General features: G+C 32.8%; 1 protein-coding gene across 1 annotated transcript in view; it reads left to right on the top strand.

Annotated features, from left to right (window-relative positions):
- The window catches only part of mtgo (miles to go), a 508,417-nt gene that overhangs the window by 14,270 nt on the left and 469,675 nt on the right, over positions 1–24,472 (top strand). The window contains exon 2 of the mRNA XM_072532663.1: positions 16,741–17,164. Coding sequence (XP_072388764.1) covers positions 16,774–17,164 — 391 coding nt within the window. The 5' untranslated portion in view covers positions 16,741–16,773. The remainder of the gene's footprint in view (positions 1–16,740; positions 17,165–24,472) is intronic.

Raw genomic sequence — 24,472 nt, 5'->3', positions numbered from 1 at the left:
GGTGTGTTTTCCGAATATCCCCGCCAAACTGTATTTTTATGTCACCCGGACTTTGGATGAGTACTTCTCTCCTGTCTCCCATCTCTCGTTGTTTTCTGATATCCTCAATTTGTTTTTCTATTTCTTTCTTGTCTTCTTGTAAAGCCATTTCAAATTTTGTTTCTAACTGTTCTAATTCCTTTTTCTGTACAGTCTTAATATCTTTCATTTTAGTTTCTATTTCTTCTCTCTGCATCTCTAGTTTCCTCTCTGTTTCTTCTCTGACTTTTTCTAAACAGACTTTTACCTCATTTTCATATTTGTCCAAACGCTTTTCCATTTTTCTATCATTTTCTTCTAATTTTTGTTCATAGTTTTCCAAACGCTGCTCTATGTTTCTGTTATTTAGTTCTATTGTTTGTTTTGTTTCTTGTTGATTTCTATCCATTTTTAGTGATGTTTCTTGTTGGTTTCTCTCTATTGTTTGTGTCTGTATTTGCATCATTGCTAATAATTTTTCCAGCATCCCTGTTTCTTTTCTTTCCTTCATTATTGTGGCATTTCCTTCATTATCCGATCCTTCATCAATAATTGTTTCCTCTTCTATCTTATCCTCTTTCCTTTCTTGCGTTTTACTTTGACTCCTTGTGGTCGACATGTTGTTTCTTTTCGTTACTGTTTTGTCCCCGCCAAATGTGAAATTTTACAACACTCTATATGTTTCAGAACACGACAATATTTCTCCCCAAATGTATTAAATTTTTACGACAAATATCAAATATGCAATCAGTAAAATTCAAAATAAATATCAAATGTACGATTGGTAAAGAAAATAAAATCAAATAATTCAATAGCAGTAAATATCCACTAACTACGATCAAACAATAAATCAAATTTATATTCCCTGGAAAAATTGTCAAAATACTTTCAAATTCAAATTCCCTCAATGTTATATGTTTTTATCTCTGGATCACCTGTACTTATTCCAGATCTCTTTCCCTTCCTTCAAATGTAAAGCTGCGATATTTTCAAGCCCCACGTTTTGGAAGCCAGTTATTGTGATATTTAAAGTCTTGGTGCGCCAAGCAATAATTAGCTAATTAATTTTTTTGATTAATTAAAATTATTTAAATGATATGATTATGACTCTATCACAATTTTTAATTCTTTTATCTCAGGGTTAAATTCGTGCTTCAATATCTATGCTATTACATGTGAAAGGTAAGGTCCAGAGAATACCGGAATAATAAAAAACACATATGATCTAACACTATATATTGAAATAAAAATAATGAAATAATTCACACTCAAAAGTTTTCAATAAACAAATCTCATATAAGGATTCTCAAAATTTTGTTCTCCGTACGTGAACAATCAAAATTAATGGTACAAACAATATTAATTGAAAACTCAAAATCCCAAACTATTCTAACTCTCCTAATCAAAATATTTATATCCTTTCTAAATTACGTGTAAAAATTGTGTTATCAATAAAAGAAAAAAAACTGCAGAAAACAAAAATATCTCTCTCTGATGATGAGTGGTCCAAATCCTTGTTCCTTGTAGACTGTATTATCTCCTCTCAACCGCTCCCTATGTAATCAGCAATCTTACAACAGATTGTTGCAAGTATATCGACCTTAATGATCTCCTTCAAAAGCAACAATCAAATCAAATCAAAATCAAATTATGATAGCCTTTCTCCTCTCGATAAACTGAATCTCTCGTTGGCCCGAGTGAAAAATGACTCTTGGAATATCTTCTCTTTACGATAAACTGAATCTCTCGTTGGCCTGAACAGTGACTCTTGGAATATAAGTAGGAAAATATGACTTACAATATTTTGCTGCTTCAGCTTCTGTCAGATACACTAACTCCACAAAAACTCACTAACATTCAACACTACTGCTTGCTACTTCTTGGGAACCACCAAAGAACAATCACTGTTCGTCTTACAGACTTGGAAAATCAACTGCCTCAACTTTTCTCTCTCCTCAATCTCGCTAAACTTTTTCCTACATACTTATCCCACCTTTTTCAATCTCCGCCAATCAAAACTCGTCACAATTCCCCCATTTTTTCATTTCGATAACAAACAAATTTTTACCTATAATTATAAAATTTCCTAAAACTTATTTACAAATAATATTTTCTATAATTCTTAAAAACTAACAAAAACCTCTTTCTAAAATCTCTTCTATTTGTCTCTAATCACTGCATTAATGTATTTTGGAAAACCCTGTTCAATTGTCTTTGGATTTCACTTAAAATTATGCGGGTCACTCAAGTATAACAAAGAAATAATTTATGCAAAGCTTACATTTTGTTTAGTACAGGTAATCCAAGAATTTAATAACTTTCCTTCTTCGAAATGTTTGTTGGTTATTATCCTACTTATCTGAATTATTTTAATGTTTTTGAACTTTGAAATATTTTAATCAACCCAATATTTTTCTCGATTTTACATATCATAACAATATATATATATATATATATATATATATATATATATATATATATATATATATATATATATATATATATATATATATATATATATATATATATATATATATATATATATATATATATTACATGTATAATGAAACTTATATTATTGACAATGAATTGCCTTTATTAGTAGATTTGTGGTTATCTAAATATAAAAATAATTAGTATAAGTTGCTCAAATTGTTGGTATCTGTTTTTTTAATAATGGTTTCTTTCTGTTGAAAAGTGAGTGCCATCTCGAAAAACAATCTTTTTGAATAATTACTCTCCGTGGATAGGATTTTTACATTCGGAAAACCGAAAGAGTGTCCTGTTGTGTTAGCATGTCTGGCTAAGGAACATCTATCAGGGTGTAACCTTATGTCACTCTTGTGAAGAGTCAAACGGCTGGAAACTTTTTGAGAGGTGTGATTTGTAACCCTCACATTATTTGTCATCAGAAGTGACCAATCACGATGGAGATTATCTGGCCGGCCAGTTACAAAAAGTTTTATTACCTGCGTTATTATTGGCCTCCCGGCGGAAAATCGCTGCTAAATTGCAAACACAAAGTGTATAAAAAGGCAGGACATCTTCCGATCGAGATCTAGACGTCTTACACCACTAGCCCCTGTTACACCTTGTTGGCCAAATGCCTTTACTACGATTATACGTTTTATTATTACCGAAGTGAACATTTCTTCGATGTACGAAGACGTTGAAGTGAAAAGAATTCCAAAGCTCTTTAGTGCTTGAATGAATACGAAACTGTGTGGTACGACGTCATTTAGCCACAAGAAGTACAGGAACCAGTGATTGTTGACTGACGGCCTACCTTTTGTCGAGGTAAAGAAAAGTCTAGCAACAGACTTGTAATTACCTTGAAGAAGCCGGCAAACAGCTCGGAGAGAACGTTCCCTGGTTAGATAGACACGATCTTTGAAATAGGGAAACAGAAGTTGTCTTAAAGCTATTTCAGATCGTGTCAAACTGACACAGCGTTCCACTAGTCCACTGACAGTCAGGAGTAAATAAAAGCCCAGGTGGGCTTTGAATTACTCTTCACTCGGTGGCCGAGCTGCGGTAAAACTTCGCCACCAAAAACCATTCGATAGAAATAGTAAAAGTCCTTACGGACTTGAGATTATTTCTCCAGGGTGGCGATGCGGAGTGAATGGCAGTCGAAGAGTCAACACTCTGCCGACGCTTCTGTACCTCTCAAGGAGTGTGAACGTGGCCACACGTGTCGGCATCTCTGTGAGACTCAAGGCATCCACTGTGTCCAGAATACTAAACAAATATTCTTGTAAGACAAATTCACGTAAGAAATAAACCTCGAACTGTTAAAGTATTCTGGTTGCCGGTGGACCCTTGCTGACCACAGAGCCTCCGGTGAACTTCTCGCCAAGTGGAAACCTAGATCACATAAACTCCACGAGGACGGGAATGGAGTCGAAAAACCTTCGCTCCTCCTCCTGAGCGGCGGTCGGAAGTCATCCAGAATCTCCGAATAATTCGGAGAATAATCCGACCGTACATCTTACTTTCTTATATGGTGGCCCCCAAACTACTTAAAATTGGACAGCTCTGCTTCAGACCATACTTAACTTTTGCTGCACATTTTTGTGTAGTTGGTTCGTTTCTGTATTCGTCGCCAAAATAATGATGTATTTTTGTAAGTAAATTAGTAATACTTAAATCTTGGACAGGTGAGAAAAACCTTCATCACCTTTATAAAATGGAGCCATTATCAAATTAACTTAGGAGGCATTATTAAGTTAATATGTCGTTACAACATACGATATGTTAAGTAAATAAGTTGTTTTTCCCAAGTATCAGTTGGCTTTGATAATCAATTTATCAATTTTTTGATAATCATTTTCCATTGCTAAGTAAAATAATTTCATTATTTTTATGGTGAACAATCGTATGCGGTTTTTTCTCCAAATTAATCTGTGGTTCAGTGGGAGTATAAATGTAAAACCGTCGTATTCCCAAATCTTGTTTCATAATTAAATTACCTTCATTTTAATTCTAAAACTCAATAACTAAAAAGTTAAATTTAAGTAGATAAACGAAATGGTCTTTTACTACCTCGAGTGCAACTCATTTTCTACAAAGCTGTGGCAACATAGCCCCCAGCGCACCAAATCCGTTTCAGCGTCGGCTACGATACAGACGTCGGCGTCTATGACGTCGGTGACGTCTATCACATCGTTTACAACCCTGCGTTTTGCCACTAAGGGCACTCTGGGTCGACGGGGCGCGTAAACCGCTCCCTTCCCACCTCCGCCCTGTCCGCCTTCTCATGCAATACTGCCACTGCAAGAAGTTAAAATCTTAGACCGAGACTTACAGATAAAATCCGTTTAAGGAGTTGGTTGTTTTGTTGGTTTTTCTCATGTTGGTAAAAATAAGTTCGAGATTTGTTCTAATGCGATGTACAGACTAAAAAAGAGGCAGGTATGGCAGACAAGTTTTTTCAAGACCTTGGGGCGGCGGCGACCTTCAATTTTTTGTTAGATCCCGAAAAGGGTTCGAATTTATGTAACCAGTTAATGATAAATTAAAGCCAATATTTATCTGTAAAATTATTACACACTTTTATGTCGTTGAAATAAGAAAATAAGATTATATACATATTTTAACTTTATGGAATACTAGTATTTTCATGAGATATTCATTTTAGTTTTTATAGTAGACTTTTGTTACTAGCCGCAAGAAAAAGAGATTTTTAGTAGAAGACAGGGTTCGGTATTAAATTATTTTTTTATCTACGGGGAGTATCAGATTATTAGAGCAGGCTAAATATATCTTTCTTTTAATAAGACTATATATATATATATATATATATATATATATATATATATATATATATATATATATATATATATATATATATATATATATATATTGTTATGATTGTTTATTTTGAGTTCAAACTTAGTTTATTGAGCCAATAAAAAAATTATAACTTATCTGTTATCAACAAGTAAAATAATCCTTATATTACCTGTGTTCGATGGATTCAAAAGTTTTTCTAGTTGTCTTTTATCGGGAAGGAGAAAAAAAGGATAATAATACAAATATATTATATTACAAAGATTTACGTTTCTTTATTTTATATGAACGAATAAAACAATTATTAAATTCTGTCGTTATCTTATCAATCAGCATACAAGAAAATAAATCAAATTATTATGATAATAAGATTATAAAGCTACATACATTTATATTACGTGAAAAACCAATTTTACTTAAAATTTTCTTTGCTTGAAAAAAAAAAACCACAAAACTTTAAACTTTTGATTAGCCTAACGAAACCTCAGTTCTTAAATTTTAATGCTAATGACCATGATGTCGAAACGATCCTTCACAGATATAAAATTCAATTGTACAAACACTTACAGTTTATTTTCTTCTTGAGTTGTATGTTGGAACATACCCAGAAAAGTTCAGTCTCCTCAAAGATGTGATCTCCCCTCTTTGGCACCTCGGCTCCTTCTTTACGTCTCTGCAAACCTCCTTCAGACTACACAAAAAACACCTGATTCACTTCTCCAAACTCCGCTACTTATTGATGACACCAGGACCTCCTTTTGTCAACTTGATGCCGTAAGAATACTTTCACATATACTTTATAAAATGCCCACGGTAGATACAAGGACCTCTTTTAATCTCCTTGTTATCTCCTTCTTCAAACTATTCACTTCTTTTCGTTACGCCGGTATCCAAACTCACGAACCACACCCTATCTTTAGACAAACGACTGTTTTTCTTTCGATGACCAAAATATGACTGACTTCTCCTGTCTAATCATCGACTCCCAAATTCCCATTTAAAAACGACCGTCCAATCAAAAAGCTTAAATTGTGTTTACTATGATATTGGAAAAGCCTAATTTCGGTTTCAGAGAAAACTAAATAGCTTACTTTAAAATTGGTTTTTTTCAATACATCATTTATACATATTTCAAAAGATTAGAATATGGTCATTTAATACTCGACTCTACAAACAATGAAGAGATTAACTTACAGGTAAAATGTCTTCTAATTCTAAACAAAGGTTTTTTGATAATTTTGTTTGCAACGGAAACAGGTCGTTTGCCAAACAAATTTCTATTCTTATCTACACTAAATCTTATCTTAAATTAATATATACATTTTTGTTTATGATTTCTTAAAATTTTATTTCGATGGATTTTTTTTATTTATTTTTCTTTGGTTGGAAAAGAAAAAGTATGACAATATATATATATATATATATATATATATATATATATATATATATATATATATATATATATATATATATATATATATATATATATATATATATATATATACATACCCAACTTCATACCTTCCGCTGCAGACCCAACTATTTGAGTATGTAGCGGAAGACAAAACAAAGAAGTAAAGTCCTACCAGAGATCTAAGAGAGTCATTAATATTTATTATCGATAAGTGTCTACCATAAGGCAGCGGGAGATCGCTTCTGGACAGGATCGTACTTTTATTTTCGATTTTTATTACTTATTCTATTGTTAGGTGTGTTTAGAAGCTGGTCTTTATCATGGTCTACTAAAGATATAATAGTTGCAAAAATATTTACATACACTACATTCACATATATACAAAACTTTATCATTTATAAATAGAGTACACAAAGAATAGAGGCAAAAATATTTTGGAAAATTATTTTCAAAATTGAGGTTTTATACCGTTATTAAACTAAATTTAAAAATATTTACATAAATTATGTAAATAAAACCATTTAAGTTTACCATTTATAAACGCAATTCAAAAGTTCTTACATTTAAAAAAATTTAATTTAAAAAGTCAATTTCACTATCACTGTCGTTATCTAGATCTATAATAATTGTTTCTTTGAGCAACCTATCTGTATTTTTCCAGCTGTCATTGGTTACCGCACGGAATCACAGATGAATTTAGAGTAAGCGAAACATTACTTCTCCTTACCAATGCTTTTAGCTCATGCCATATGTGTTCAAAAGGACTGAACATGGAATAGTAAGGAGGAAGTCTTAATACTGTATGACCCATTTCTTCCGTTAAACAGCCGCAATAATACTGTTTTCTGGTGGACAATGGTTTTAAAGTTTCAACTAATTATTTTTTAGAATAATTATCTTCATAATATATATCATTTTCCGGCATATATTCCTGGATTTTAAGTTTGGTGTCATTAGAACATGGAACTTTATTCGGCCTACGACTGCGGTAGCTGGCATTATCCATCACAAATACACTGTTTGGTACTATATTTCGCAATAACTTCGTTGAAAACCAGTTCTCAAGTAATTCTGACTTGGTGTCATCATGATAGTCGACACGAGAGTCCTTAATGTTTTTGCATAACAAGGCTAAAGCATTGGCTATAAAATCATTTTTTTCCTGCATGGATTATTGTAATACGTTTTCCTTTATTTGATGAAGCTTTTGTTGTACAGCGACAAGAAGAATCTACCTAACCACATTTTGGAACGTCATGGGTGTCAAACCACGTCACATCCAGATAAACAATTTCTATTCCACTTTCTATGTATTTATGAATTTGAATTAAAAGTTACGTCTTCCATATTTGTAGATATGCAGATTCATTCAATCATTTTTCGTTTATCGATCGTTTTTATTTATAAGCCGTTTTTTAGAAGATATTTTCTTACTGTCTCACTGCAGCACTTTATTCATGTGTCAACTTTATGCAACATATATGATGGTTTTTAACGTGGGGATCATCTATTATTCATACATGTTATAAATTTTGGAAATGGACGATAATAGGGAAATTAACGGCACTGACAAATTCAAATATTTAGGATTCATACTCTCAAAAAATGGAACCACCAAGCAAAAGATAACCAGCAGATTAGCACAGCAAGAACATGTAATAAACAAATGAACGGGGTACTGTGGGATAGACAGATTACCAGAAATACAAAGAAGAGAATTTGTAACACCTTGGTACGCAGTATAATGACCTATGGAGCAGAGAACTGGGTAATAAATAAACGAAACAGGTCCAATATCACAGCAACTGAAATGGACTTCATGAGAAGAAGCTGCAGAGTGACAAAAATGGATCGCATCAGAAATCAGGAGATAAAACGAAGAATGACAGTAGAACAAGACATACTCAGCTACATCGAAGAAAAACGTTTAATTTGGTATGGACATGTGAGAAGAACAGATCATACAAGGTGGATAGCAAAGATTTCGGATTGGAGCCCATAGGAAGGAGGAAAAGAGGTAGACCCCGAAGATCATGGAGGGATGAAGTGGACGAGGCCATTGAACGACGAGACCTTAGAGATGGAGAATGGCAGAACAGAAAGGACTGGAGACGTTGGCTGAAAGAAGGAAGGCGGCGACAGCTGTAAAAATCCTTATATAGATAGATAGAGTTTGTAGTAAATTAAGCAATAGTGCAATTTCCCAAAATAAGCTTCAAATACGGAGTTTGTGGTAATAATGCAATCCTTAACTCGCTAAATAAAAAAGAACATTTTCTTATTTTCCGTAGACCAAAATTTGTTTAGGAAAAATCTACTACTCCACTTAAGTGTCGGATACTTTGGGAAACTTAATAACAAATTTTAGGTCTAGTATTAAAAACCTATTTTGAAAATCCCAAAATCTCTTACTTCCGTTTACTGGGATTAATTAGTTGGTTTAAATTAACTTCATCTCGTGTATATCGGAAAATAATGAAGTTTGCATCGAGCTGCTAAAAATAAACTTGTTGTTGTTTATCATATTTCAGTAAGTGCAGTTTTTCTAATATCGGCAAACATTTCCTTTAATACTCTCAAAATAGACTTATGAGAAACTCGTTATTATATTATTTTTAAAAACGCAGTTAGTTATTTATGTCGAAGAGCCCTTTTGTTTTGCAAATAGATGTAAACGTAGTACGATCAAGGAAAGTTGTGTGCTTTTAGATAGGAAATTTAAAAGCAACATGTCAAAGGACCAACACAATTCTAATTAAAAATACTTTGTATTTGACGTTTCGATTTCCACGCCGAAAATCGTTCCCAAATTAAAAATTACATAAATTATTTTGTTTTGTTCTTTCGATAAAGAAGTTCTTCTAATAGTTTAATTTTATCTTCTTTACTCATAATAAACATCCTATGTAAAAAAGACTCAACAAAGAAACAGACAGCATGGTGGTTTAAAGAATTAAAAAAGCAAGTAAAAGTGCATGGAAACAATATCTGAAAGACAAAACAAATGCGAATAAATATAAAAATGAAAAAAAAATGGTAAAATTGTTGGTAACAGTAGCAAATAGAGACAATTGGGAAAAGTTTGGAGAGAAAATGGAAGAAGATAGCAAAAGTAACCAAAAGCTATTCTACAGACCCCTGAAGAGGATAAGAACACGAAAAAACATGAAATACAGCTTATTTCAAATCGAGTGGCGAGCCCTTCCACGAAATAGTTAATCGCGCAGATAATAGAATATCTATAATAAGACCCACGCAGTGGCGTTGCAATATTAAACAAATTAAATTATTTGAAATCGCACTAATTACAAAATTATTACTCACTTAAATATTTTTGATTGTACACAGATTGTTTTATAGATACCAAACTTTTTGTTTGTTATAATACCATCGTTAATAATTGATACTCTGATACTGATAAAGTTTACTCTAAACGCAGAATCAAATAATACACTAAATTTTCCAGCTACAACACTTGCTAAAAGGAAAGTAACCGTGACAGACTTGAGGGAGTATGACAAACAGTTCATTAGAAATACCATTCATCGTTTTCATGAGACTGAACGTTGTCATGTATCATTGAAGCTTTTGCAGAAAAGGCTTGAAGAGGTGTACGAGTGGACTGAAAGTGTGAGTTATCTCTACAGAATTGGGAAAGATTTGGGATTTAAATGGAAGAAAACGAAAGATAATCGACGTTTATTAATTGAACGAAATGATATTCGTGCTCTATGCATTAAATATTTGGACAAAATTAAATATTACAGAAGCGAAGTTAAATCAATTGTATATGTTGATGAAACCTATGTACATGCAGGACACACTACGCCAAATAGCTGGACAGATGACAGTGGCAAAGGATTGTTCAAAAACATTTCAAAAGGAAGTAGGTTGGTTATCGTACATGGTGGTAGGGAGATGTGTTTCATACAGAATGCCCTTTTGATTTTTAAATCACGAGCTAAGATCGGAGATTATCATGATGATGTAAATTCAGAAAATTTTGCAAAATGGATGAAAGAACAGTTAATCCCCAATTTGCCTGTTGGATCTGTTGTTACTGATAATGCGTCATATCATAATGTACAAATTAATAAAGCACCCACCAGTAATTCTAAAAAAAGATATGATCTTCGTTGACAGAAAAAAATTTACTATTTGTAACGTCAATATTAAAACCGCAATTGTATGAAATCCTCAAACGACACAAACAAGATCATATTCAATATAAATTTGACAAAGTGCTGCAAGAATGTAGACATGTTTCTTTAAAGCTTCCGCCATATCATGCAGACTTGAACCTATAGAAATGGTTTGAGCGCAAATAAAAAATGAAGTTGCAAAACAAAACGTTTATTTTAAGTTAGAAGACGTAAAAGTGTTGGTGGAACAGGAATTTGCTGTAGTAACTGTAGATAACTGGAAGAAAGTGTGTGAACATGTTGTCAAGGTGGAAGGTAAGTACTTGGAAAGTGAACGTCGCAGATATGTAATTACTGAAAAATTAAGGATTGATTAAAATGATTCTAGTGACGACGACAGTGCATCTGATTATGAAAGTGAATAATATAATTTTTCTACTCTCTTACTAGTAAATTGTATATTACCTACTATTTGGATGCTAAGTAAATACACCAAAATAGATACTGACACGACAGTGGGATTTTGATTCGGGGTTGGAGGGGGTGATATTTTCTTTATGAGAGGTCTCCATGTAGAAGGTAACTGTATGGCGTCATCTCTTTTATTAAGACAATTTGACCTTTTTTCTATTTCTATGGCTTCTCGGATAATTCTTGGTTTATAGATACGGATGGGGGCTATGGTTCTGGAGTTTTCAAAATCAATTTTGTGACCTGTATGAAGATGGTGTTGACCGAGAGCTAAAATTGAATCGGAATTGCGAACAGAAATGGAATGTTCATAAATAATATTTTGGATTCTACGATTGGTTTGGCCTATCCACAAGGAATTTCATAAACTCCGTGCTGTTCATTTGGAATATTGAGGGCTATGATGTATCGTTTATGTGAAATAATTACATGCTGTAAACTCCGATTTTAACACATTTATGTAAAAATTTTCAAATCGGTATGATGTAAGAACTACGTATAACGGGTTGCCTACCTTGATATGTAATTTATCTATATGTGAATGTAATTTTTAAGCTGTCTAAAATTAGGTGCCGTTTTCGCTCTTAGTTAGGTTATGTTATTGTATGTAATTTGTGGAAACAAGTTACTATTTTTTTATAATTATAATAAAATAAACTAATGGCTTCAATTAAAAAGAAAACAACCAGGAAACAATTGTAAGTGATGTTAGACTTGATAAAAATAAATAGTGCTTACTGGCAAAATAGTCAAGGAAGGCTAAGAAAGTAGCCCAATTGTGAGAGGAATTTGCTATCATGGTAAATACAGTAGATGGTGGCCCTAAAAAACAGGAGAACAATGAAGACATGTAAGAAGATTAATTTCTGTTACTATCAAATTTAATAAATGCTAAATTTTTAGGTGTTCAATGAGTGGAAGATTTTGCAACTTATTTCAAAGATTCATCTTGGGGAGCTCCAGATTATAAATACATTAGAGTTTAAAAGTAAAGATTAAGTATTGATGTATTATGTTTATTATGGTGTATAATATTTTTCAGAAGGAAAAGGAAGTCAACCTGTAAAAATTAAAAATGCAATAGTTTTATTTAAAATTCTATAAACATATCCTTTATAAAATTATATCTCAATTATGGAATAAACTGAATATAAACATTTTTATTTAACAATTTTATAACTCAAAATTTTTTAGCCGCTTTGTAATATGTTTCAGATTTTTTGTTTTGTCTTGATCTTTGTGTTATTCTTTTTGATTTTGTAACTAATTGTAACATAAATACCTACATATCATTATGAAATATACTAATTATAAACACTTTTATTTAACAACTTGTTTTTTTTTATTTTACAACACCGAAGTTTGCAGCAATAATACTTCTTCATATTCTCTAAGGGTTATGAGCACATTTAGACCATTTTGTAATATATTTTAGTTTGTTTTACCATTATCATTAGTCAACATCAATGCAACACAGGAATATATGTTTCCAGCTTTAACAAGGCTATAATGTAAAACTCTGTGCTTGTGCAAATAATTCTTTAGGACAATCCTCTATTCACCCCTGTGTCTACCAACTCTTCTGTACATTCTAACTCCAATAGATTTTAAATCATCGTCTTAATTGTCTTGATACCTAAGTCTTGGTTTTCTTCTGGTTTATTGTCCCATCAGCCCTCTTCTGTTAAAAACCTTTCCGACTGTTGCACATACCTCTTGCCTGATGAAATGCTCTGCTCTATCCATGTAAGGTATGCTACCTTAATGAATTTTATGTCAGGTTCTATACAACCCAAAGTTGTAATGCTTGTGCTACAAACCTTGTTCTTTGTAGTAGTATATTTTAGGTGTATTTGTAGGTTTACTTTGTGGTATATTTTAGGTTTGCGTTAATTTTTGAAATTGTATTCTTTACTTGTATGTTTTAATTTCCCAAGGGTTTTAACAAATTTTGGACTACTTTTTAATATATTTTAAATTTGTTTATTTTGAACTTTTTGCAATTAATTGTAACATACAGGTTTTATGTTTTTAAACATATTTATTTAACAATTTTATAACACAAAGTTTGTATAAATATAAATCATATAATTATAAAATAAACTGAGGATAAACATTTTTATTTAAATATTTTATAACATAACATTTGCAGCGATAACACTTCTTTATATTCTCTAAGGGTTTTCAAAACTTTTGAGCCAGGTTGTAATATATTTTTATTTTGTTAGTGTTGTGTCATTTTTGTAATTAATTGTAACATACATGATTTATGTTTTTGTTTTTAACAATATATAAACATTTTTAATTTAATATGTTATAATACAGTGTGCAGCAATATATATCTTCGTATTATCTAAACAGTTTAAAAAAAATTTGAGCCACTTAGTAATATGTTTTAGATTGTTTGTTTTGAGCTTTTTGTAATTAATTGAAATATTAACATTTATATCACTAAACTATACTAGATTATAAAACTCTATCATATATATTATAAAATGATGAAATATCACTAAATTGTAAAATTATATTACTAAACTATATTTGATTATAAAACTATACCACTATTTATCATTGTGAAATAAATAAATTATGAAAATATTAATAAGTTTTTGTTTCACTACACAAAGTTTGCAGCAATAACACTTCTTATTCTCTGTGCTTCCAACACCCAACCATTGTTTTGATTTGCCTCCTTTGGAATCATTTCTATAAGAACTACAGGCTGTACTTCATCTTTTTCACCATTTTGGCACAAAGTGTTCCACTATCCCTGCAGCTATTTCTGTTAATACTTTACTAAATGTACTTTGTTCCATTGAAAATAACAGGTTGTTACCAGTACATTTTTGGTAACTTTCATTTCCTACAAAATTAAGTAGAGAGAGAACCTTTAATTCTATTGCAATTTAGTTAGAGCTGGTTATCTATTTCAAATGGGCTACTGGTGTCCCGTAACTGAAGTTGCTCTACATTTACATAATTTCTTTCTGCCACATCATTCAATCCATTGAGTAAAAACAAATTTACAAAATCCATTTTTTCAAAAACAAACAAGAAACCAAAAGTTAGGTTAATTTGAATTATCTGACAGATCTTCAGGATATGACAGAACCGAAAATAACGTTTTATGTAATTTTCTGCTGTGGCTTGGTCATTTTACGCATAGCAACGCAGGGCCTGATACATCATACCGTTTTTACACATTATGTTTTGAGAACTGTAATCTGATGTACGTTTTCTGAATTTTACACTAGTATGTAATTATTTACGTAAATGATACATCATAGCCCCCATTGTCTTTGATTGATTGGACAAGTGATGAATGTTTTTGTTGGAAGGGGGGGGGAGGGGGGAGTGCACATTTATATTTAAAAGTTGACGGGTCTCAGCGTTTTTATAATTTTTTAAAGACACATTTAATTCTATTCCATAAGTGGTTTCCACGCTGTATATTTAATTCCATTATACATCTGTTTAAAATGTACAAATCAGTTACAAAAGTAAAATTTCACAAGAACCTAGCTTCAGAATGTTATCACTAAACAGGCAGTAAAAGTAAAAATTAGTTGGGAAATGTCTTACACATTAGCATAGTAGTAATTAGTTAGAAAAATATGAGAAAAAATTAAGGAAATTACTATAAGAAATTATCTTTTCCTGCCGAATCCGCCATATAACCCGAAGTCATTTCTAGTTTTTTCTCTATTATTTTTGTTTTACATCGAGGATTACAAACAAACCCAGCCGATAAAAAGACCGGAAGTAGACCAGATGGCGTACTTAAATGGATACACAAAAATGCACTTTTTCCTAAATCTAATCTTAAGTCCAAACAATAGTTAACAAAGATCTAATCCAAAGGTTGGGAATAATTATTTTTGGGATTAAAACAAACAAAAGAAAAACATTTGCTACAATTAATGAGACGTTGAAAAAATATATTTCGTAAGTGTGTGATAAATGTTTTTGTTATGTATATATTTATGAAACGTTAAACTTGATCGGTGTGCATAAAAAAACGTCTGTACACAAATGTGTTACATAGTGTTTACAAAAACTGAACAATTATAGTAAAACAAAATAAAGGAGAAAATAGGTAAAAATGCACAAACACACACACGCGTCCAACGGTTGTCTTCCATTCTCCCGATGTGTCCTGTCCAGTTAGATTTTAACATGGCACATTTACAGTGTGAACCAACACAGGCTTTCTGAGAGAAAAAAGGGCATTAGGTCTTTCCAGCGCATTATATGCAGCCCTCTATAAAATAAATTAGCTTTTTTTTTCTTAAAACTATTTTAATATCTTTTGGCATTATCAGTCTTCCGTCATCACCTTTATATATCCAAACGTGTAGATGTGTTTCTTTGTTTTTGCCCTGTTTTATTTATTTCAACGCCATATTATTTATTGTTTTCACTATTGTCCCTCTTATTGAAATTTTTCACCAAATGTATACAGGAATCTCATATTCTCCAGTATTCTATTCTTACTACCTCATTTAATATACCTTTTGAGGTCGCAAGTCAGATAAGACTTTTGACTATTTTTATCCCAGGGGATATATATCTTTATATATTGACATATTCGTCATCCAATATTGTTTCGCCTTTTGTGACGATCATAACAGTTTTCGGATACCTAAGCGTATTTTTTACAATTCTTCTCTATAATTAATTACTTATAATATGTTCTTCTTCTTCTTAGTCGTTAACCTGATGCAGGTATCGTGATATCATGAAGCTATTAGCTAAATTTCCCAATGTTCCTCCACGTTTTTCTATCTTCTGTCATTCTAGCACATTCTGACAATGGAGCGCCAATGGTAGCAACAATATGGTCCGTGTATCGTGTGGGAGATCTACCTCTATTTCTTTTGCCTTCCACTATTCCCTGGATGGTAGGTTTTTCAAGACCATTTCTTCGAAGCACATGTCCAAAATAGCTTATTATTTGTTCTGATATTTGTGTTCTTAGTCTTTTCTTTATGTTTAGCTGGCCCAGTATGGATTCATTTGTTCTTCGGGCCACCCATGGTATTCTCGGCATTCGTCTCCAGCAGTAAATCTCAAATACATTTATGTTCTTTTTGTCTTTCTCAGTAAGGGTCCAGCATTCCGATGCATAAGTAAAAACTGGAAAAACTAGACTTCTTACTAGTCTCATTTTTGTATCGGTAGTTATTTCAGGGCTTTTCCAAATTTTTGTTAATTTTGCCATAGCGCTTTTTGCGATTGCTGACCGCCGCTTTGTTTCTTCAGTACAGCCTCCTTTGTTGGTTATTAATGAGCCCAGATACTATGTTATAATATGTTAGGGGGATTTAAATACAATGTATTAACAAATATATTCAATAGAATTGAAGTAGTTACTGATTGCATAAACACATGCTTTTATTCTAGGTAACGAGGTCCATTTCGCGCTAAACTAACCCTATGGTGAAAGTAAAAGACGAGCCTCCAATGGCAGAACCCAATTCTGCACCAAATCACCGCACGTCATCATCATCAACCAACAACCCCCCATCCAATTACTACCCGCGAAAGCCTCGTCCACATTCCCACCACCATCATCACCCACCTTTTCAGCACTATACGCACTTCCACCCATGCTCGTATTCACCAGAAACCGCCGACGCTAGCAATGGGGCTACCTCGCCGGCCAAATTCTATTTCGGTCCTGGATTCGAACCTCAGCAGCAGATGCCGGGAGGAGGATTTCCAGGACCAAGCCAAACTCAAGGAAATGAGTACATAGTTTTGTTCCATGTTAATCCTGGAGTTACAATCAACCTACAACTGGGTGAAAACTTGGAGGTTTTGACAGGTACGTCATATTTATTTAATTATTTGTTTTGTAATGTTCAATTCCTTCGTGTGATGTTTTATTACATAGATAATGTATTTAAGAATCTACCATATGCAATGAAAACGTATTTTCAATATATATTCTTAATAATAACACGATCTCGATGTAATTCTTTCAGCTCATAGGATTTAATCCTAAAAAAATTGCTTATAAAAAATTCAAATATGTGATATGAGCTTCTGAAACAAAATTGTTTTAATAAAATAGGTCTTAAAACAAACAAGTTTCTTTTAAATTTAGTTCATACATTATAGTTTGATATATCACAGTGGATATTAGTCTAGTAGCCAGGGGGGAGTATGCACTTTTATGTTCTCTCTCTACCTTGAAGTTTTTATAGACTTTGTTAAAAAGGTTATGCTGAAGCGACAACTTTTAAGCTATAGTCTGTCAAATATTAAATGAAATTAGTCATCCTAGATCACGCGTCGTAAGTGGTGAAATGAGGCCGAAATCACGTGCCCATAATGAATTCTAGGAAATTTTAAATTCGATTATTATATCTAGTTTATAAATTAACTTTCATTCACATTAATAATGTGTCGACTGAGCGGATAATCGGAAGTATACCTAAAGATGTAAATTACTTAAATCAGTATATTCTTTTTATTTCAGAAGGATATTCAATTATTTATTCTGTCAATAGAAAGAGTACTAGCAACCGCAGATATTTGTTTGGCCTGTATGTACATGATGTCTGCTAAAACATGTGAAAACGTTTTTATGTGGAAGAAGTTATACATCGACAAGAAGTTACACAATACTCCCCGCAGTTGATTCTACGTATTAGGTTTACGGCAGTAAACAGAACGAAACGCAATTAACAATTTCAAAGTTTATTTCTGAGAAAAATTTAATTCTCTTGAGTGTGAAATAACCGAGAGGTCTATTTAATAACAGAATTAATCAAAAAAAGAACCAACTGATTCAGCAGATTGTTGCAACTACACAACGAAGCAAATACTTTCATTTAAAAATGACTTCTTTCTTTCATAGTAGTTTTTTTGGAATTGACATAAAACATCAAACTAGAAAACAGACCAAAACATGAAAACATAAATGAAGAGTGGAAAGGGTGCAGAAACATCATGAAAGAAGCAGTTAAATAATTACTAGTCATGGAAGGTAAACGATGAAGAACAAGAACGATTGACAGTTTCGACGAAGAATGTCGGATTATAACATAAAGAAAAAACATATAAAGCATATTTACTGATGCAACAGGGGCACAGAACCCAACGAGCAGAGTAGGAATATAAATATCTGCGTAAGGAAGAAAAGAAAATCTACCGCAGAAGGAAAAGAGAAAATATTAACAACGAACTTTAAGAACTGCAAGATCTAAGTAAGCCAACAGAGAAAGACAGCTAAGTTATATGATATATTAAGAGATTACGTGTATGAGGCATTTCATTATTTCTTTGCTGAAGAGATAAGCCACAATAGACCTCTTCGATCGAGGAGAAGGGCAGTTAAACGCCCACTCATATTGAATTTAATATAGATTATATATATATATATATATATATATATATACACATATATATTCGACGATTCTACAGTATTTACTGCCTTCCCTCGCTCAACCGTTTCCATCTCTCTCTGTTGTCCCATTCTCCATCGTTTAGGCCTCCCTTACTCAGGGCGTCGTCTACTTTGTTCCTCCAGGATCTTCGGGGTCGTCCTCTTTTCCTCCATTCTATGGGGCTCCATTCGGTTATTTTCTTTATCCATCTGCTGTCGGCAGTTCTTCTTACATGTCCATACCACTATTGATGTTCTTTGTTTTATTTTGTCATTACTTCTATCAATTCTTGTTGCTCTGCAGCATCTTCGCGGGCATTCGATCTCTGCTGCTACTATCTTAATGCTGTTTTTCTTGTTTATAATGCAATTTTCAGCCCCCTTATGTCATAATACTTTTTGTTTGTCCTATCCTTTGTTTAAGTTCTTCCTCTGTTGTTGCCTTTTTCGTGATTATAAACTCCAAGTATTTGAATTTATCCTTTCCTTTGATTGTTACGTTGTCGTCAATCTGTAAATCTATGTCTTCTTCACTTGTAGATAGGTACTTTGTTTTCGCGAGGTTAATATCTAGGCCAGCCTTGGTATATTCTTCTTGTAGTTTCTTCATCATGTAACTAAGGTCTTCTTGGTCTTGTGTAATCACTACTTGATCGTCTGTAAAGCTTAACGTATAAAGGTATTCGTTTAGAACTGGTACTCCCATGCCTTTGCATTTTCTTTTCCATGTAGTCAAGGCTTTTTCTAAATATATTTTGAACAGGGTTGGAGATGTGGAACAACCTTGCAGGAGCCCTTTTGTTGTGGTGAAGTCTCCTATGATTCTTGTTCCCATTTTGATGGGCACTTTATTTTCTTTATACAGAGCTTTTGTAGCTTCTATGAGTTCCGTCTGCTTTTCCAATTTTTACATTGCCTCCCATAGTTCTGACCTTGGTACAGAGTCATACGCCTTTCTCAGGTCCACAAATGAGAAATGTATATCTCTATTTTTTGCTTTTTTCTTTTCCAACAGTTGTTCCAGTGTGTATATGTGGTCTATGCATGATCTTGCATCCTGCCGTGAAGCCTGTCTGGTCCTCTTCGCATATATTCTTCCTATTGACGATATTACACTTATTCCTCTGTAGTTTTCGCATCGTTTTCTATCTTCTTTCTTAAATATAGATGTCATAAATGCCTCCATCCATTCCTTTGGGAGCTGTTCTCCATTTATGGCTTTCTGAAATATCCATTTTATCATCCGGTGTAATTTTTTTGTACCGTACTTTATAAGCTCAGATGAGATGCCTCCAGGTCCCGGTGCTTTCTTATTTTTGATTGCTTTTATGGCCGTTTTCATTTCCCTATCTGTTACTTCTATTTCTTGTTGTGGGGCTCTGCTTCATCTTCGCCTGTTTTCTTTTCCAATAAATTGTGGTCTTTGTTCTGTTAACAGTTCCTTGTAATAGTCCTTCCATTCTTTGTCCTGTATATTTCCGAATTTAATTTTTTCTTTTGAGTTTTTCTTTCCTATTCTTCATTCTTTTGTTGTGTTATTTGTTTTTTCACTTCTCTATCTTTTTCTCTATATTCTTTATAAACTTCATCGTTGTTTGTAGTCAGCCATTTTCTGTATAGTTGCTTTTTTTTTTCTATTATTATTAAATTTATTAGTTCATTTATTTCATAATAGTGCTGTTTATTTGTTATATGTTCTTTCTATCCAAGAGCTTCGAATGCTGCTTGTTTTATACTCGCCTTTATATGCTCGTATATTTCTTCGATGTTGCCGTGTCGAATTTTATTAATTTTTGGTCTAGACGTTGTTTGTATAGTTCTCTTATTGATTGTTCTTGGAGTAATTCTATATTGTATTGCTTTTCTCTTATAGTGTTTAAAGGCTCTTCTGTAGAGGGGGTCTTGTTATGTTTTCAATTAATGCCCATTGCTCTCAGTAGTTTATGGTCAGTTTCACATTCTGCTCCTCTTCTGACTCTCACATATTTTATCTTTATTGTGGTATCTTGTTTGCCTATTACGTAGTGTATTATCGATTTCAGATTTCGTGTTTCTTGCGATTATTGTTTTGTTGATCTCCAAATCTCCCCACTACTTTATCGTTTTCTTTCCTTCCGGTTCGGCCGTTAAGGTCTCCTGTTATAATTATCTCGACGTTCTTCTTGATTAGCTCTATTTGGTGTTAAAGTTGTTTCGTCAAATTTTATTTTTTCTATTCTCGGGGAATCGTCTGTTGGTGCATATACTCCCAGTATCACTGTCTCTTTACCGTATATGTCTATATGCATTTTAATTATCCTCTAGTTGATTAGTTCCCATGTTCCAACCCTCGTTATTCCTTCCACCTTCCACTTATTTTTGATTAGTATTCCCACTCCTGGCTTTTGCTCTACATTCCTCATTAACTTGACTCCAGCAGTGGATATGGTCTTCTATTGTTTTCGTTTCATTTCCTTTCTTTTTGGTTGTTACTAGTATGTCGATGTTGCTTTCTCTTAACTCCTTGATCACTTCCGTCGCATTTTTGTAACATCCTTGTATATTCCACGTTGCACATATGGATGTTCTATCTTTTCTTCGTTTTGATTTGTGATTTGTGATAGGTGTGGATTTCCACCCGGGGATGCGTTTCCGTATTTGCCTTTTTTATCTTGCGATTTTCGTTCTTCTTACCCTTACGTTTTTCTTTGTGTTAGATTGCTAATTCCTAACGCCACAACTTCCGTTTGGAGGACCTTTTCTTCAGCCACCCATTCTGGATCAGACGCTGTTGGTTCTTCCGCCCTCTCGACCATTGTGACTCTTCCAGCCATCCTCTGCTCTTGTATCCGTTGACCGGTTTTCACCTGTACCACAGACAGGAACCCTCACAGGGTGCTATTAGCCGTGTGAGCTGAACCCTGGTTTTTTTAGAGTTGTTACTCCTCTGTACCTCCTCTTTTGTCCGGGCTTGGGACCTGCTGAATCGGTTATAGAGTTACTCAATTCACCCCATACCAATACAGGCAGAGTTTGATTTTATAGAAATATAATAATTATATATTTGAATAATAAAGAAAAAAAATTGAATTTGAATGAAAAATTGAATTTAATAAATAATAAAAAACATATTGAACCTAACGTAACCTAAAATACTCTGTCTAACTGTATAAAGGTTTGAAAAGTAAACGGTTATATCGATGCAAGTATAAAATAGAAAAGGCTGTCGAAAAAAAAAAACAATAAAATACCGTCATTTAATATTTTTACACTTAAAATGCATCTAACAAAATAAATTACAATGTCGTGATTTTCTTACCAAATCTAAGGTTTTGACTTTTATCGTAAAACTATTCAGGAACTATGTTCGTGTATAATTTTTGCATGTCTCATATACAATTAGTCACTATTTTTACAACACGTATTTATCTTAGTCGTACATGGTAAATTTTTATATGTAAACAAATACATTATATTCATACGTGAGTCAGATTTAAAACAAAACTTCACAAAAATCAAGTATATGATGACTGTGATACAAATGCTAAAAACCATTACACAAAAATCATCAATAACACTCATAAACAATGATTAACAGTTACTTGGTTTCTTTGTTTTAAATTATAAGATGTGATATAACTTTTTAATCTTTTTAAAGTAAATTTCTTTATTATAAAGAAATTTATATTCTAAAGATTATTGTATTTGAGAATAATATATAAAAGAGACAAATGGTCATCATATTGAGTATCTTTTGTTACTATCTCCCTTTGATACTGACTTGTTCTTTTGTGTTAAGCTCTGGTTTCCTCGAATGCGGTATCGGCAAATTGCGATCGCAATATTACGGCGAATGACGTCATAGAAAATTGTACCGTGCACAATGATAGCAGTAGTTTTCAAGGAAGCGTTGGAAGCCACCGCAACGCAATATGACGGTGCCGGCATATTTAATGCTGTAGCCAATACGTCGAGAAACATTCTGTTAACGGTTTATTGCGGTGGTGAAGTGTGGCGATTCGTTTGTTTTTTATATTGTAATAAATAACTTTCAACTGATAAAATAGGTATACCTATATGTTTTATCTTATAAAGTTAACGTTATTTAAAAGAGATTTTTTAGCGTAATGTGTTCTGGACTAACACACACTGAATGGACAAATATTGATAGATTTTGTTAGAAACCATGAATGTTTGTATGTTCGATGTAAAGATTGCAGGAAAACCCAACTAAAACAGAGTTTATGGAAAGAACTAGCCCAGACACTTCAAATAACAGGTAATACAATAACACAAACTAATATCAAAAATATTTATTTGTAATATTTTACATTGCTGTAATTCATTAACTTTCGCGATAATGTTGTTCATGCCATGCTACAGCATCGGGTCCATTAAAATACGTTTTAAATGTCTCACGAATTTGGACTGCTATATTTGCCTCACGTACGTTGTTTTGAATTAGTGGAAGTAAATTTTCTGTAGGTAGTGGGTATTTCTCTCTACTATTAGTTGATGTCGGAAGTATGTTTGATTCTCGCAGAAGATTATATAAGATACAGGCACACATTATTAGTTTATCCGTGGTTTCAGGATGCGTAGCAATTAGCTGAAAAGATATTCGAAAAAATACACAAAGAATGCCAAAGGCGTTTTCAGTTATCCTGTGAGCTCGAGAAAGTCGGTGTCGGTAGTTATATATTGCTTTAGTTTTATCAGTCACTGATTGATTTCTTGGATATGGTTTCATGAGATGTTCATGAAGAGCAAATGCCTTATCCCCGAGAATAACATGAGGTACCAGGATATTCATACCAGGTAGTGGTTTTTGTCCAAATCTGCTTTTTGAATATATGCCTAAAATGAAATATGTTCTATTAGAAAAATTAAACTTACGTTAATTGTAATGAATTTCCTTCTCTTCCGTACAATCCTATGTCTACTGCAACAAATTTATTGTCTGCATCTACAATTGCCAACATAACCACTGAATAAAACTCCTTATAATTGAAAAAATTGGAACCACTATTTTTGGAGCCTTTATTCGAATGTGTATACCATCAATTGCTCCAACACAATTCGGAAAATCCCAAAGAGATCTATATTTCCTAGATATTGTTTTGAACATTTCCTCTGTTGGTTGTGGCATTACTAAAGTGAGCGTTCTTGTAACAATGGATTCAGCAACTTGCCTTATTATTATACTAATCCATGAATGACACATTCTAAACTGAAACGCCAACGATCTAAAAGATTCTCCTGTAGCCAAAAACCTAAAAAATAACATCCAGCAATTCATGACACCTAACTCATTGTTTTTGTTTTTATATTTATAGACAATGATTGCAGCAAGAGGTGGGGATATGTAAGAGATTATTGCATAAAAAGACGAGGCAAGCCTAGCACGGGTTAATCTGAGGAAGCAGCGAAGAAAAGATCGGTCCAGCTATCATTCTTAGATAGTATCTCTTCGGCCAAGAGAATGTAAATTTATGTTTCCTTATTTTACTATTAGAATAATAATAGATAATAGAATATTTTTATTTTATTTTTAGTACGCTCAGCAATATAGAGCAGTCCCAATCTCAACAAAGTGTGGAAAATAGCACAGCTCATCGTTGAAATGAAGACGACTACATGGAGTAACAACCGTCTGAACTACTTATTACCACAGATGAAACTAGCTACAACATTTTAAATATCCAAGAAGCCGAAGCTGTATTTGTAAAAACTCCAAGAGTTAATAAACGCAAATATCCATCG

Source organism: Diabrotica undecimpunctata, chromosome 5 (assembly GCF_040954645.1).
Source record: "Diabrotica undecimpunctata isolate CICGRU chromosome 5, icDiaUnde3, whole genome shotgun sequence".
NCBI lineage: Eukaryota > Metazoa > Arthropoda > Insecta > Coleoptera > Chrysomelidae > Diabrotica > Diabrotica undecimpunctata.
This window is presented reverse-complemented; position numbering and strand designations above follow the sequence as displayed.